Source organism: Carassius gibelio, chromosome B25 (assembly GCF_023724105.1).
Source record: "Carassius gibelio isolate Cgi1373 ecotype wild population from Czech Republic chromosome B25, carGib1.2-hapl.c, whole genome shotgun sequence".
Lineage (NCBI taxonomy): Eukaryota > Metazoa > Chordata > Actinopteri > Cypriniformes > Cyprinidae > Carassius > Carassius gibelio.
The window spans coordinates 10,797,324-10,815,273 of record NC_068420.1 but is presented as its reverse complement, the minus strand read 5'-3'; the positions used below and the strand labels follow the sequence as shown (position 1 = coordinate 10,815,273).

The following is a 17,950-nucleotide window of genomic DNA, read 5'->3' as shown; positions in this document are numbered from 1 at the left end:
ATAATTAATGTTAATATTTTTTTACACTTGCAGAATTGACAATGTTTTATTCAATTGTCCACAATAGCTTCTAATTAGTAGTTTTGTTGAGTTGTTTTGTGTTCTTTGGTCACCTTTAAACAAAATGACTGCCAGCCTATAGTCATAATCTAAGCCGTTTGGAGTAAATTATGACCAAAAATGCATTTACTCTATACAGCTTTACCTGCAATATAAAGAGAACAGTGATTAGCGGTTTAAATTCTGCCAGACGTGATAGAGACGAGCCTCGTCCCTGCAGTGATTGATGTGACTCATGTGGCTCTGGATGGCTTTGCTGTCACAGATAAAGGGCCACAGATGAGATCGAAGTGGACAGGCCTCTTTTGTCATTAGAGAAACTCACCTCAGCCGGTCTGACAGCCTGCCCTCCCGGACAGTCCACCAGTCCGGCCGATGAATGAGACACTTTGGCAGGTGGAGATGTGAGTGAACGGATCCCCTCAAGGGAAGAGGATAGAAACAAGGGACGGCACCTTAATATCCAAAGCTGGAAATACTGCTCGAAATGTGCTTAAACGAGAGTTAGGGAACATAATGGATTTTACAAAGTGAATAAAAGCCGCTCCATCAATGCCAGGAATAATTGTGTAGCTGTGAGGAAGCTTTGGTTGCAGTGGAGAACTAAAATTAAGTGGAAGTGCGTCCTCTAGTGGACAGGATATGAAACGCTAAGCAAAGCTAGGCTAGCAAGGTCATACAGGCAAAAAAAATAACACTCTACACACGATATTAAGCCATTTTACCATTTTTTTTTAAATGATCAAATGTTTCTTAGTTTTTATTAGAGTTGATTCAGTGTGTAACTCACAAAAAATGAGTCCTTCAAAGCGTTAAACCATTATAATAATGATGGTTATCTTACATGTTATGCTAAATGAAACAATCAGGAAGAAAAGAAAATAACAAGTAGCACGGTTAAATCGAATATTTTTTTTCTCTTTACAGTAACGAAGGAAAATATACAGTACATCTGGCAAATATGGAGTTGTTTAGTGTTGTATAAGTAGGAAAAGAAGTCAACATCTTATTTGTTATGATGATGTACACATAGTGAATATTACACAATTTTCTCACATAGGTTCACAACGAGGCATTTTTTTTGTTCTTTGTTCTTTTTTTTTTTTTACATTTGAAGCACAATATCTTACAGTTTTTAGCATAATGTCCTCCATTGTTGGCCGAAAAGGGTGACTCAATTAATATAAAAATATGAAAAGAAAATGCTTTAAAAAGGACAATTACATGATAGATATTTGCACATCCCCTGTACCACTGAAGTGAAACGGAAAGGACAACGTTTATTTAAACACAAATCAAACAGTAGTGGCATTTTTAATAATTTACACAACACATTATGTCAGCTTCAAAATCCGATTATGTCCCTTGATTCATTCTGAAATGGGCCTCAACCAAAACAACGAGAGGTTTGTAAAGTACATGGAAAGGTAGCGTCTATTCAATGGGATACTTCTGCTGTGATTAACCTTTTTACAATAGATTTCCATCCTATAACTGCCCAAAGAAAATATGGGACTTACATGACATACAAAGCCCTTATGAATCATATGTCCAGACTACATGCATTAGACTCATTCTCTTAAAAGAGCACATGCCAATCTTACTTCTGTAACACTGTACTTGCTTAGTTATAGCAAATTCATGTCTTATTAAGATAGTATGTTAGAGTTTTAATTAGATTTTATATTATCAATATATTCTAAATCAAATTTCAAGTCAATTTTGGTGTATGCTGCATATTTGATATATATATATATATATATATATATATATATATATATATATGTTTTGGTACCTTTTATAAGGCAATAAAATACGTAGTTATAGTTACTCTTTCAGTAGTTACAAAAAGGCTAGTAAAAATATGAATCCCTTCATCTATTCATCATTTATCAATCTCTCTGTCCACTAAACCTTTATGGCTCTCTTCCCACGTCAAACCTAAACATTTCATGCCTTTCATGAACAGTTGTGCATTGTGAAACACTTAATTACAGCATAAACTGGCCTTTTTTTTTGAAAAAAAGAAAAAGCTTATACTATTATTATAATATTTTTTTTTTGCATTGTGACTACAGTAAATACAGTACAGGATGTCGCATCCCTCCAAATGTTTGATTTCTTTAATATCATTCATCGTCATCGTAGTTTTTTTTTTTTACGTAAGCTGTATGGAGTGCACGAAAAGAATCGCCTGCAATAATATCCGTTTCTTTAAAAAAATGCATGAATGAGAGCAAAAGACACAGATAGGCATCGATGAAAGCCCAAGATGGATTTTGTTTTTTTTTTGTTTTTTGTTATTAGTAACTTGGGTGTTTAAAACACACATAAAACCACCTGCATTAGATACAACACTTCTTAGTTTGAAAAAGCTTTAAGAAAACACAGTTTTGGCCAGTGAGGCGACCTGTTGGTAGTTGTGGTGATTTACCCTCACTGTAGACGTTGATTAATAACGGGTGCTGCATCTCGCTTAGGCTGGCAGGTGAGTTTGTGGTTTGTGGGTCCGGTTGGCCGTTCGGCTGAGCATCGTGGTCGGTTGGGGCCGCTGGATCCGAAATTTCAGAGTAGGTGCCGATTCTTTTTGATGGTTCAAATCCTGAAAGTTACAAGCACATAACAGCTTCTTAAAGGAACAGTGCACCCTCATGTCATCCCAAACCTATTCCAAAATACAGGTTTGAAACAATATGAGGGTAAAAACAAAACAATAACAACAACATTGTATGGACAAGTATTTGATTATATAATTTTTAAAAAGGTCAAAATAATTATAATGTAAAATCTTTAAAAATGTATTTCATAATTAAGAATTAATAATAAATGATTAAATAAGAAAAAAAAATTATTAAGCTGATTTTTCAGCATCATTACTCCAGTCTTCAGTGTCATTCTAATAGCCTGAGTTGGTGCTCAATAAACATTTATTATAATTATCAATATTGAAAATGTTTTTTAGCTGCTTAATACATCTGTGGAAACTGTAATGCACTCCCTATTTAAAATTCAGGTAAGATTAAAAAGAAAAAAACACTTTTATTCGGCAAGGAAGCATTAAATTAACAATTAAATTAAAAGAAAATTAAAAAAATTAAAAGTGATTATATGTTGTCCAAATGAATGAGGTTTTTTTAAATTTCTATTTATAAAAAAAGGGATTACACAAAACTATTAAGCAGCAAAAATAGTTTCCAGCAGTTTTTATAATAATAAGAACCATTATTAATTGAGCACCAACAATAGTCCTTTAACTCAGCACCAAATCAGCATATTTTAATAATTTCTAAAAGATCCAGACACTGGAGACTAGAGTAATATATATATATATATATATATTTTTTTTTTCAATAAATGTAAAATATTTTTTTTATTTATAGTCCGCTCATGTGGCTGTGTAAATGGCTAATAATCTAAAACTCCAAAGTACCCTGGTAAATGTCTGTGTCTGCTCAACATCAGAAAGGTCTCCAGTTCAGCAGATGGTCTCCAGATGACACTGGTTCTGTAAGACATATTTTCAAAAGGAAGAAAATGACATTTACTTTTAAGATAACACCACAGAGACAATCCAGATGAATAAAGGTTGGTTGTTGATTCTTTGAGGTCGGTAACAAGATGTGAATGTAATGAGGTCACAATACCAGAGATGTGTTAGGAGTCATCGGGTACGGTTAGTCACGCCGGAGGAACTGTATACAGAAACAGAGCTTGCCTTTACCGTGTCATTCCACTGATGTGGAAGGTCCTCTGGCTCTGGAGGGTAGGACATCCAAGACGGGCTTCGGTAGGAGGACGGGGGAGACAGGACGAAGTAGTCCGAGTAGCCGGGTCGGTTGGCAGATATGGCATATACTGCTGTCATTGGGTTTCCTGTAAACATCGGAAGATACAAATGTTTTCCGGCATCTTTGGAAACCCAAAATCTTCAAATTGATTCAAAATGTTGTTTTATAACACCGTTTACTAAAACACACTGACCTGAGTAGCTGGTCATAGACTCGTCGACAGTGACAGCAGGGAAAGGAGCTCGGTTGATTGGCAGGTAGGGGGTGCCATTGTGCTGACTCATCTCTGAGGCCTCAGAGACACGAGGCTTCAGACTGGTGTCTGGTGTGGAGCTACAAGAAGAGATGAAGCAGGCTTGTTATAATGTGATCAAACCACCAGGGGGCAACGCTGGCCGGCATCGCCTCAGAACCGCATTAAAAAACAAAACATCTCAATGCAGTCAGCAGCACTGGCAACCATGCCAAGCACCTTTAATGCATGCCAGCCACAGCATCTCAGAGGAAAGAAGCTTATTTCAATATACATGCTCGTCTCAATAACGCTGGCAATGTGATGCTGTAATGCTATGTGCTGTGACACTGTCAGCAGGGGGGAAAAATGTGAAAAAAACCCTTGTCTTTGGGACAGTAGCCTAAGATGTTCATAAACATTAGCTGGAAATGTATTTCTACCAAATCTAATTCTAAAGAGCAAAGTGACAGTCAGTGATCATCAGACAAACTAATAAAGCAAAAATTATATAAACAAGTAAATGGATATAATAATAAAAATAAAAAGTCAATCAATATATCATCATTATTCTCATGTGGATAAGTATTTGCTATTTGATTTTTATATATATATATATATATATATATATATATATATATATATATATATATTGTTTTTTTTTTCAGATAAACAAGCAAACAAAATATTTTACTAATTACTCATTTAAAAATATTGCTGAATAAAAATAGAAAATAATAAAAATAATTCTGTAAATTTCTCGTTACAAAAGGACTAATGAATGCATTTTTAATTTGTTCAAATTGAGGATCATTGATTCTTAATTTATCTACATCCTAAATGCTAATTTCTTGATTGATTAGTTCTTTTCTAAATTTGATGTATCATTTTTTTCTGCAAATGATCACTGACACATTTGGCCTGCCATAAAAGAATATACATATATTATGTACCTTTTAGGTAGATATGATACAAAACCACACTTAAAAAAAAAAAAAAAAAAAAAAAAAATCCAAAAATGACTTTAAATGTGTATATATATATATATATATATATATAATTAAAAATAAAAAAAGTGTGAAAATGATATCAATTTAAGATATATAATATAGTACAAAACATTATTTTGCAGCAGGGTGTGCAAGTGCTATCAAATTTTAAATATAAAAGAAAAATTTAATATTTTAGTAGTTTAGTAGTTTTATAAATGTTATGCTTGATTTTGTACCATGCACTTAAAAAATGCTATCAATATATTAATATAATATAACAAATTTAAAACACACATATTTAAGTTTAGTTATATATATTTAAATATATTTTTTGCTTGATTTTGTAGCATGTGCTTAATGCTATCAACATAATATGACAAAACAGAATTTTTTTTTTTTATATTTAAATTTAGGTTTTTTTTTTTTATGAATTTTATGCTTGACTTTGTAGCATGAATTTAAACAATGGTATCAATATAATATAATATAATATAATATAATAAAATATAACACAAGACCCAAATATGAGCATACATGTGTATTTTGAGGTTTCTCTCACCATCTTAGTGAAGTTCCAGGTGGGGCTCCACCTCTTGGAGGGATGAGGGGTGGTGGGGAACCCAAACCCATATCAGGCAGCTGTGTAAACCTGAACCCCTGCAGAGCCAAGCACAATCACCAGTGAACTTTCTAAATACTCATATGGTGACATATAGCAACATATCACCCTATATGCCCAAAATATAAACAATCAAATGAACTGCAAACATGAGTGGCATTGAAGACTGGTGCTCACTGGTTTGGGGAGGCTACACTGGTGCATATCCGGCCCAAAGGAGGAGCCGCGCTGTAGAGCTCCACTGGGGTGGTTCATAGTCCCAGGTGCGCTGGTAACTCCATCCAGGTAGGGGCTACCGTGGCTGGGGTTGTACGGACTGTGAGGGTGGTGGTGATGGTGATGGTGGTGGTTGCTCGGGGCTGGCTCAGCAGAGGCCAAACCGAAAGCGTTGTCCAAGAGGAGGTGCATCTGCTGCCTCACTTCATCGATCGAGGGCTGCGAGCTCAGGGTGGACGAGTCGGAGTGGCCTTTGACCTGGTGACCACCACCAAAACCCAAGGAACTCAGAAGGCGGTCCACATCTGTCTCTTCAAATGGCTCGGGCTCACCCTGAGGTGGGATCAGTGACGAGACGTCATCAAACAACTAGTTAATAATCTACTCATTTTTTGCTTAAACTGTTCAGGTTGAGATGTTTTAAGGTGCTGAAACTTTCCATTCATTTCCAGTTTTAATTAAGATTTTAAATCCCAATCACAAGACTCAGACTTCTGGATACTTTTCTAGGTCAACTGCATTGCAAATACACTTTTAAAAGCTTAGCACAATCACGGCTATTACCCAGTATCACATTTCCAATCTAAATCTATGCAATTAAATATTATATTAATTACTAATATAGAAAAATGTAATTTTTTAGTTTCCCTCTAATGTCTGTACCCTTAAACATCAATTGAAAATGTATTTCTATCTTACCTACCCCTTTTGGCAATCTGATCATCAATAATGTTACAATTGAGAAACTGTTTTCTATCTCTCTCTCTCTCTCTCTCTCTATATATATATATATATATATATAATAAGTCAATATACTAATTGAAAAAATATAAATACATTTATAAATAAATAATATTAAAATGTAAATAAAGTATTTGCTCTCTAACATATTTAAAAATATATTTTATTCTGAAAAAATTAGATAAATTGCAAATAAAAGCTAAATGTTTTATTAATTACAACTACAGGAATTATAGTGATAAAACTAAAAACAATGAAAATTATATTTTGAATTCCTCATTACAAGATACGGTTCTTAATCTATCTACATGCTAAAAAGATTTTTTATTATTGGTTTATAATGATTTTCTATTGATTAATCAATTATTCAGTTGCCTTATTTATGATTTCTGATATGTTTTTTTTTATGTTACATTCAATAATATTCTGCTCTGTTTCATGATGACGTAGGTAAAATTCAGGGTTAGAGCACTGGCTATTATCATCTCAAGCTCTTTACCGTCATAAACTGGGTTTAAAGTTAAAGCTAAAGGTAATCGCCTTCATTTAAGCCTCAAAGAAAACTTGAGCTGAGAGTCATTACTTAAGCAAAAAGAATCTTTGCCGGCTCCCTGATCTGTGAATGGCATGCGGCGTGTGGAAAGACTACAGCACAAGACTTTATATCAGGGATTTGGGGTCCCATGATGCAAGTGGCTAGCAGCGCTTACATCGTAGCCGCTGTTGCGGATGCCTCTCCTAGATCTCTCCCTCATGACCAGCATGTCCATCTCTGTCTCTACTGGACTCGGGGTGTTCAGAGACTGCCTGCTCCAGTATGCAGGTTCCCTGTGAGAGTCACTGTTGAGAGAATGGGTGAAAAGTTCAGTATCGTCTTACGAATCAACATGGTTATTATAGTCATTGTTAATTTTACATCGTGGTTTATTTTTAGTCTAATGCACAATGAAATATTGATTTCCAAACACTGGAGAAGAGCTCATTAAAGAGTTCTTTATTCATGCCATAGGGAGCGTTTACTAAGAATGAATGGTGTTGTTTATTTTCATGAACTGTTATTTTACCACACAATTCAATAAAACGAATTATGCAAAGACACAAACATTGGGGTAAAACTGTATATGTGAGTTGGTCTGATTCGTTTAAACAAACTAAATTTTTTAGTCTGCAATGATGTGCTTTATTAAATTGATCAAAACTTACAGTAAAAACATATATAATGTTATAAAAGTGTACTATTTAATTATAATATATTTTATGTGAACTTTCTGTTTATCAAAAAAATCCAGAACGTATTTTTTTTTAAAAATATATTCAAATAAAAATAAGTTATTGTAAACTGTAAATTAATTGAAAGTTCACAGTTTTGCTATTTTTACTATATTTTTAATCAAACAAATGCAGCCTTTCTAGACATAAGAAACTTCCTTCACAAACATAAATATATATTAATTAATAAGTTATTCATAAATTCATAATTGATTCCACTTTTCATTTTCTATCTTTATTCAGTATCTAGTAAGACACAACTGGCTTCATTTCCTCAAAATATTTTGGGATGACTAAGAGCATGGGTTTAATCTCCGCCCACCTCCTGCGGTACTTTACGTAAGTGGAGGGTTTCCTGTCCTCCTTCAGCCCCCTCAGTTCTTCCAGGTCCAGGGAAGCGTTCTCTCGCCTCAGCCGGTCTCGATGGCTGTACATGTGGCTGCTGCCGCTGCCGCTGCTGCTAGTGACCGGCCCGTCACTGTAACCTTTCCTTTTAGCTTTTAACCTCAGCTTATTCCGGTAATGCTCGATGTCCGACTTCTGCTTCAGCCCCATGTTGACCTGCAGGTGAAAATCTGATGTTATTTATTAACTCCCAACTTTGTGCTGCTCGGCTGACCGTAAGTGAGTCTAAATAGAATCCTTTTTTGCTGATCTAGAGGGAAAATGTGTGGAACAGATTCTCTGTGGGTTTGCCCTGTAAACTGACAAGGACTCAAAACAGGTAAAAATAAATCACCAATAAAAGCCTCTTAATGAGGTGGCCCATCTCCACAGTGACAGCGAGCTCACCTCTCCATTCAGGATGACAGAGTCTTGGCTGTGATTGGAGGAGTCAGGATAGGAATAGTTGAGTGGGGCAGCCATAGGCTTGATGGTGATGAGGCGTAGAGAGCCAGTTAGAGAGTCATAATGGTCTGCAAACACACAGGAGACACATCCAGTCACAAAATTACAGCAGGAGGGTAAAAAGGGGATCAGCAAAGAAAGCAGCTGTAAATATTCAAAACAGAGTCTGATACTAGCACACATTATACCGAGCAATCATCAATAAAGATCATGTTCCATGAAGATATTTTGTACATTTGCTACCATACATATCTAAAAACGTTATTTTTGATTGGTAATATTATGTATTGTTAAGAACTTCATTTGTACAGCTTTAAAGGTGATTTTCAAAAATGTTCTCAGATTCCAGATTCTCAAATAGTTGTACCTCGGCCAAATATTGTCCTATCCTAACAAACCATACATAAATGGAAAGCTTATTGTTAATATTATTCAGCTTTCAATAATAATAATAATAAAAATGTAATTATAATATAATCTAATATATTATATTAATAATAATATAATGACTGGTTTTGTGGTCCAGGGTCACATTTTATTATTCTAGTGTTTCAATACAGTTTTTGCTTTTCAAAAGAAAAACATTTTTTAAAGTTGTATTTATTTATATTGTTGTATATTGTTAATATTTATTGTAATATTTTTTATAAATATTTTTTTATTTAATTTTCTTAAACTAATGGCAAAATGTTTTTAGTAAAAAATTTACACAATTTACTATTAATATAATACAATATATACAAAAGTGCAAATTTTTTATAAAATAAATTATATATACATTACTGTTCAAATGTTTGGAGTCAGTAAGATTTTTAACACTTTTATTCAGCAAGGATGATTAAATTAATACAAAATGACATAAAATAACTGAGAATGTTTAAAAAATATTTAGATTTCAAGTAAATGCTGTTTTTTTATTTTATTCATCAATTAATATATCACAGTTCTCACAATAATATAATAATTTCCAATTCTTACAAATGTTTCTAATTGTACAAATGTTTATCATTTAATTTCTCATGACTTATAAATATTATATTTTTTTAGTAAATTTTAATCTTAATTTTTCTTAAAATATTTTATGCCATTTTACTTTTAAAATTAATTGTATTATTTTTAATTGTATATATATATATATATATATATATATATATATATATATATATATGTGTGTGTATATATATATACATATATGCATGTACATATATATATGTATATATATATATATATATATATATATATATATATATATATATATATATACACACACACACACACACACACACACATTGTAAAACAAGACAAAAATACTGATTTCAGAAATTTTAAGATGTATTTAAGTAAAAAATCGATTAACTAGATCCAGCGTTCCTGATTGTAAATAATGGGCTTCATAGATGGGTTATGAATCTTGAGGAATGTGAATTGTGTTGTTCCTTTTACCTCTGTCTTTCTCACCATTTCTCGTGTGCTGCTCTTCTTTGGGTGCTTTCTGTGCCGTTGATCTCCGAGCAGTGGAGCTTCTGCCCGTGTTCAGCTTCCCAGATTCATTGCTCGAAACAGAGCCGTTCTCGCTTGGCAACCTGCTGCGGGTAGCCATGGCAACAGAGGCAATGGTTAGTTTGCTGCATGCAGTATGATGCAGGGTTAACAGTTGCCTTGCAGGGCCCTCTGGCCTCTGTTAACCTGGATTAAATTGCAGTGGTGTCATTTAGCAGACATCACCGTAGGGTGAGCATCCACTCATCATGTTTTGTGCCATTTAAACAAATGTTCAACAACAGGATGAATCCTGCTTTGAAACAACAGCCACAATGAGCCGTGGACCACATATCAGAATGCACATCATGTGCCAGCGAGAGTTCTAACACATCACTGCTGGAAAGATTGTTGGCAAGCATATCACATTAACACTGACTTGGTAGGACAAAGGAAATCTACAGACCATTTGTTTATGACATTTAATGGTGTGTACACCAAAAGCAAATCTAATTATTTGCGTAAATAGATTACATCTACTCACAAATATTCGCAAAGATGCGAATTTGCACCAGGTGATGCGTTTTCCATGATATTGACCTCAATCGTGTCTTCCACGCAAGAAAAAACATTTCAACTCTAATGGAAACTTTGCATGCCTTGTTGTCTCGCAAGTCAATCAGAGAAAAGCTTAGTGACACGTCTAGTTGTATTAGATTTTGTTTTTTTTTATATATATATTTTTTGTTTTTATTCAGTGATGTTGAAAAAAAATGTGAAGCACACACCATTACTCGCTCTAGATTACTCACAGGATGTTTTTTACGCCATTCGCGCAAATAAAAAAATACAGTAAAATCAATAACAATTTTCTCTGATACAACCTGGACATGTCAATAAGATTTTTTCTGATTGGCTTGTGCAACAATGTGTCATGAGAAATTTCTGCTTGAGTTGAAATTTTTCACCTTGCATGGAAGAAGGGATTGAGGAGAATATTGTGCCTTTATGGCAAATGCAATGGTGCGAAACATCTTTACATTGACTTTGTAATCTACTCGTGGGAATAACTAAATTTGCCTTTGGTGTGCACAAGAAACTAAACAGATCAATAGATCAAGTTTTTTTTAGATAATATCCTGGGGCATACATATACACCAGATCACAATAATCCAAACGTGCTAACAAGGTAGCAGATAACAAATATTTCCTTGCTATAAAAGAAAATATAGATCTATGTTGGTAATAAAACTGCAATTTGAGCTTAAGTTTTGAAATGTATTTATCAATATGTAGCTTAAAAGTTAACTGTCAAATAGGATGCCCAGGTACTTATAACTTACAAATTGTTTTTGTTCCCTGGAAGGATAAAATGTCAGGACGATTACTTGGTACAACTTTAGAATTTGAAAAAAAAAAATCATTAAACTAGTTTTATCTGTGTTTAAAACCAGCTTAAGCTGACATGGACGGAACTGAACAATATCAAACACTGACTGTAAATAGTGAAGTGCTTGTGAAGCTGATGGAGGACTCCAGTAAATAGCAGTGTCATCTGCATACAGATGGAACTTCAGATTTGGAATGTTATTGCATAAATTATTTACAGACAAGGAAAATAAAATAGGTCCCAGAACAGACCCCTGAGGGATACCTTTGGAAAGTGACAAAATAGATGAAGTACAGTCTTTTAAAAGCACACACTGTGTTCACCCTGAAAGATAGCTGGCAAACCATGTAATGGCATTTCCAGAGATACCAACAATGGAGAGTCTATTTAGAAATATGCCATGATCAACTGTGCAAAAACCTTTGATAAGTCAAGAAAAAGAGCTGAACAATTTTTTTTGCAATCTAAGGCATCAATTATGTCACTAATCACTTTCCAAGCAGCAGTGACAGTACAATGCTGCTTTCTAAATCCACACTGAAAAGGAGAAAGAATTTTTTTTCATTTCCCAGAAAATATTTAAATTTCTCCAAAAGCTTAGATAAAGCTCTCTCTCTCTCTCTCTCTCTATATATATATATAGAGAGAGAGAGAGAGTTGTTCACAATAACATAATAAATGTATATTCATATATGTACAGTATTCATGTATGAAATTCACAGTAAATCTGTTTTACTCAGAAAAACAGAAATAAAGTGAGCTCAAAATGTGGTACTATATTGATTTTATACTTTAATTGTAGATTATAACATCCATAAAGCTCAAGGAACCATAAAAGCAATTACCTATAATTACAGAAACAAGGACTATTTCATTTTCACATCAAAATAAAAGCTTCAGTCATAACCCATTCTCTCTCTAAGAAGAAGGTAATCAGCCACAGTCAACAAAATATGAATATTACATTAAATCTGCTAATCTCTCAGGCATGTGTGCCAACAATCTGCCATGCACATAACACCCAGCCCCGCTGGACTCGCAACTGCCACGGCCGCACCAACACACGCACACATCTTCTAGGTCGAACATTGCCCAAGCTGCCTATGGGCACACTGAATCATACATGATTCTGTAGCTGTGAGTGTACTTAGCTTCTCTGCATGCATTTCAGACTGTCTCTGCCAGGTTTAAATGCTCGTGTATTTACCGCATTTGCTTTTCCAAATAATTATTTCCCCAGCTCTGCTCTCTGCAGGATCATTTCCTTTTAATCGAGCCACTCAGGAGAGATAACAAACGGCAGAATACATTTGTATTCCAACTAATAAGCGCGGATGTTAATAGAGAAAGAGCGAAAGAAGGAGAAACAATGAGAGGGAGAGGAACGCGAAGCCACACTGCAACCATTTCAAGGATCAGTGCTTTATGCTATGTGGCATTGTCCCACGTACGACGCAAAGGCATATTTACGATCCCACAGCCCGCAGAGAGCGGTTAAGAAACCAGTAAATGTGGGGTGGTGAGTTTTAATGACCTTGAAAGGCTGCTTTTGTGACGAGAGCGTCATGCTGAACACTGATAAATTTCCTACCATCTTTCATTTGCATTTTTATGCGGGATCAGAAAAGGACCTTGGGAGGTTTCACAGAGAAATTTCTCTGAAGCAATGGGAACAAAGAATAAAACACTAACAAATTAATCTAAAGAATCTGGTGCTCTAAATCCAATGAACACTTTTTTTTGCTTGTTTGATACAACCCCGATGAGACACTTGATAGTATGAATATATAATGTATACATATGAGTTATGACTTTGGTCCCAAATAAACATTACATAAAAATGGTTACGTAACACCATTTTTTTGACATGCAAAATTTAAATATGACCCGAAACCCAAGCACGTCATTATGCAAATTTTCAGTGATACTTTGATACTTGTCTGTATATATATATATATATATATATATATATATATATATATATATATATATATATATATATATATATATATATATATATATATAATGGGGTAAAAATATGCATTTGCCAACTGCTAATTTTTCAGGTCATTTTGATCATAACATCAAGGCAATTATTATACATTTCAAGGATGCATCAATTAAAAATCTACAATATTTTGTCCAAATATATAAAAATAAATACATTAAAAAATAAATAGTTTTAAATTCTACATAAATTCTATATTGCCATTCAAAAAGGTCTGTACAATTTTTTTTAAAGAAATTCATACTTTTATTCAGCAAGGATACATTAACTTGATCAAAACTGACAGTAAAGACATTTATAATGTTAAAAAAGATTTCCGTTTACATAAATGCTTTTGTTTATAACTTTATATTCACCAAAAAAATCAAAATCAGAATATTAGAATGATTTATGAAGGATTATGTGCAATGATGCTGAAAATTCAACTTCCATCAGAGTAAATTCTATTTTTTAATATAGTGAAATCAAAAACGTATTTTAAATTGTAAATAATATTTAACAATATTACTGTTTTTACGGTATATCAGAGCAAATAAATTCAGCTTTGGTGTGCATAGAGACTACTTTTGAAAAATAAATAAATAAATAAAAATCTAAAGACTCCCTAAAGATTTACATTATTATTACCTGTAAATGATTAGCATTTTTAAAGTTTGACTTTGAGCATTAGATAACGGAAAAGGTCATTACAGATGTATGCAAATATGCAAAAAAAAAAAAAAAAAAAAATCAGAGGGCGAAATCATGACCAAAATGAGAGTGTCTGTCTTTCTTGATTTTGATTCTAAAAATATGTCACACAGAGTACTCTGTTCTCATTTTCCCTGCTGCATCTTAGAGTCAAGAGCTCAATCCGCTCAGTGGTAATTATACGTCATACTTGAGGTGTACGTGATTTTTCAGTGGAAGAAGATAAGAAATGCAACTGAAATAGAACTGTGTGGTCATATCGGGTTGGATGGCCTTTAAAAATGTATGATATTCAGGCTTTAGTGTTCTATAGAGAGTTGAGCGATATACTATCATACTAGCTTATTCCATTTGGTACGCCTATAATATGCACATACTTCCTTTGTTCTGTAATAAAAGCACTCACCTGAGATGCATCTCTGTCGACTGGGGTCTTTTTGAGACCGTGCCATCTTGTAACGCCGCCACCCTGTCTTGTGTAAGAGGAGCATCCCGTACCGGGAGGGACAGGACAAGTGTTTCCTTGGTGACAGTGAGAGCCTCCTCACCTGGCCGGCCCATGTGCTGCTTGGCGTAGTCGAAACCCTGCACAGGCTGGACAGGAAATGACGCGCCGGGATTGAATGGGGACGAAGAAAGTAAGAGTTACACAGTGCAGCATCAGGCATTTTATTTCAATCAGCAAAGGAATGCCGGCCATCCTAATTTATTCATAGGCTGAAGGTGCTTTGAGTCTAACTATATTTCATGGAGCCCGCATATGATGCATCAAGTTGCCATGGGATATTTAAAATGGAAGAGCTATGAAGCTCTCGTTTTAATGAATTATGGATCAATCTCCAGCAGAACTGGGCGCACGGAGGCAGGGTGCCTGTTGGATCTTAAAAAAAGTGTCACAGGGCATCGCTGTTATCATGTAAATGGGGAAAATGTGTGATTAATTCGATTAATAATTCATGATAGGTTGCGCTTTGCACATGCTGTTGTCACATTTACAAGATCTATTAGGGAGGTGTATAATTTCTACACCTTGTGTCATCAAGCAGAAGCGCAAAAATAATTATGATGAAAGTATAATATAAAAACTCAGGCCAGTGCAACAAGCTGATAATTATTTTGATAAATAATACATAATCAATATTAAAATTCTTTACAATTTTGAAGAAAATAAAAAATAAAAATTAATCACTCATTCTAAATGCTAAATTAATTGAATTAACATTTATTCACTTAAAAAAAAAATTATATATATATATATATATATATATATATATATATATATATATATATATATATATATATATATACACACACACACACAACTTAATTTATAAATGGAATAATTAAACTATTTAATATATTTACATGTATTTTATATATATATATATATATATATATATATATATATATATATATAAGTATATTTAAAAGCAAAGTAATCGATGAATAAAAGCTTACATTTTTTATATATAAAATGTTTAAAGATTTAAAAATGAAACCATACATTTATGACTTATTTTTTGTTACTTAAATTTTCACACACACACAAACACACACACACACACACACACACACACATATACAATTTTTTGTTAATTATATATATATATATATATATATATAATTTTTTTAACAAGTTTACAAATGAAATAATGCATTTATGAATTTTTATTTATTTACTTAAATTTTTATTTCAGACACACACACACACACACACACATATATATATAAATTAAATAATTTTAATAAATAAAATTTCAATACATTTTAATATCGGTAGGTACTGATTTATTAAGCATTACTAGCAAAAATGTTACACCAAAAAGAAACAGTAAAAGTATAAACTTCTGTGAAAAGCAGCATTTTCATTTTAGTATTATCTTCCTGACGCTGACGGTGACCTTGAATAAGGTCAAATCCCACTCAAATATAATTCACATGCTCAGATGAACTATAATTCACTCGCTCTCCCTCCGATTGTATTTGAGAGAAGCCAGAGTCTTTCACTGGCTGACGTGGGTCATGACAGTCCACAAACCCCTTATATAAATCTTAGTTTAATCCAAGTTCAATTTGATTTAAGCATAGAATCAAGGTTGTATGTCTTGCACTGGATGTGAACTGTGCAAACAGGCTGGGGGAACACATAAGGACTGTTCAAACACATTGACAGGTTGAAGCAAAAAGCATGCAAGCGCACACAGAATTGATCACGTCTGAGCCTGACGAATCATCAATGTCAGCATCTGAAATCCTTATATGACTTTATTCTTATTCCAATCATCCAGTGAACGTTCACACACCTCCTGCAACACCCTTATGCTAACATGGGAAGAAGCTCTTGTGTGAAACTGGATCGCTTTATACACTGATCCGCAAATTACCATGCATGGGCAAAATCATGTTCCTGAAAGGACGTCTTAATTGGACGGAGTAGGGAATGTTTTCAGATCAGAGAACATGGCTAAGAGGGTGTACGATCAAAGAGACAATTATCATAATTACAACTGATTTGCATATTGTTTTACTTCATTACTAAAAACAATACAGTTTTACTCCAGGGATTGCTCACTCAAAAAGGCCGTACCCTCATGTTCCATAACGATTGAACTTACTTTCTTCAGTGGACCACAAAAACAGAAGTTTAGCAGAATGTCAAAGCTGCTCTTTTGCATACAATTAAACTGGATGGTGGTCGAGCTCCTAAAAGACAAAAAGCCCTATAAAAACATAATGAAAGCAGTTTATATAAACTGTGCATCACATATCAAGTCTTATGAAGCCATTTGATAACTTTGCGTGAGGACTGAATTCAAGCTGTTATTCATTGAATAGTTTGCTTGATAGCTTTGGTCACCATTCACTTTTATTATACAGAAAGAGTAGCTTAGACATTCTGCTAAATATCTGAGTTCTACACAACAAAGAAAGTCTCTTTTGCTCACCAAGGCTGATTTCATTAATAAAGTAAAAAAGTGAAATTGTGAAAATGACTAAAATATTAAGTTGCTGTTTTCTATTTTTATATATTTTGAAATTAAATGTGTTCCTGTGGTTACTCCAGTTATCAATTATTAAATTACTCCAGTCTTCAATGTCACACGATCGTTTAGAAATCATTGTGATATGCTGATTTGCGGGTCAATAAATGTTTCTTATCATCAATGTTGAAAACAGACGTGCAGTTTAATATTTTTAGTGGAAATTCTTATACAATCAATCAGGATTCTTTGAGAAATAGAAAGTACAGTTAATATTTGTAGCTGTAAATGACTGTACTGTCAGTTTTGATCAATTTAGCGCATCCAATTTCTTAATGGACTGAAACTCTTATGATTTGCTATGAAAACTGCCCTCTACACATGAGCACATATAGAATATCCTATAGCTCCTTCCTGTTGGGTATCCCGTTTTAGATTAAAAGTCCTTGCAATCTATTTAAACTTCACCTAATTATGCATATATGTAACCTTGGCATATCGCTCAGCTTGGGGTGGCCTAATTTCTTAACCTGCATTTGGTCTGGATTTATTAGAAAGCCTCATAATCATGACAAAGAAATCATAATTGCAGTAATAACATGACAATACTTAAAATCATCCCCAATCTGTTATTAG

The 17,950-nt window shown here is 33.6% G+C and overlaps 1 protein-coding gene across 6 annotated transcripts in view; it reads right to left on the bottom strand.

Moving 5' to 3' along the window:
• Positions 1–771: 771 nt before the first annotated feature.
• kiaa1549la (KIAA1549-like a) overlaps positions 772–17,950 on the bottom strand; it is a 50,584-nt gene continuing 33,405 nt past the window's right edge. For 2 of the 6 annotated variants that reach the window (XM_052598230.1, XM_052598236.1), the window contains 11 exons: positions 14,740–14,927; positions 10,210–10,352; positions 8,710–8,834; positions 8,240–8,478; positions 7,359–7,488; positions 5,869–6,240; positions 5,632–5,729; positions 4,042–4,181; positions 3,776–3,933; positions 3,491–3,565; positions 772–2,662 (listed from right to left, as the gene is read on the bottom strand). In XM_052598230.1, the coding sequence (XP_052454190.1) occupies positions 3,536–3,565; positions 3,776–3,933; positions 4,042–4,181; positions 5,632–5,729; positions 5,869–6,240; positions 7,359–7,488; positions 8,240–8,478; positions 8,710–8,834; positions 10,210–10,352; positions 14,740–14,927 (1,623 nt within the window). In that variant the 3' untranslated portion in view covers positions 772–2,662; positions 3,491–3,535. The remainder of the gene's footprint in view (positions 2,663–3,490; positions 3,566–3,775; positions 3,934–4,041; positions 4,182–5,631; positions 5,730–5,868; positions 6,241–7,358; positions 7,489–8,239; positions 8,479–8,709; positions 8,835–10,209; positions 10,353–14,739; positions 14,928–17,950) is intronic. The other 4 variants (XM_052598233.1, XM_052598232.1, XM_052598235.1 and 1 more) reach the window with 4 other exon arrangements.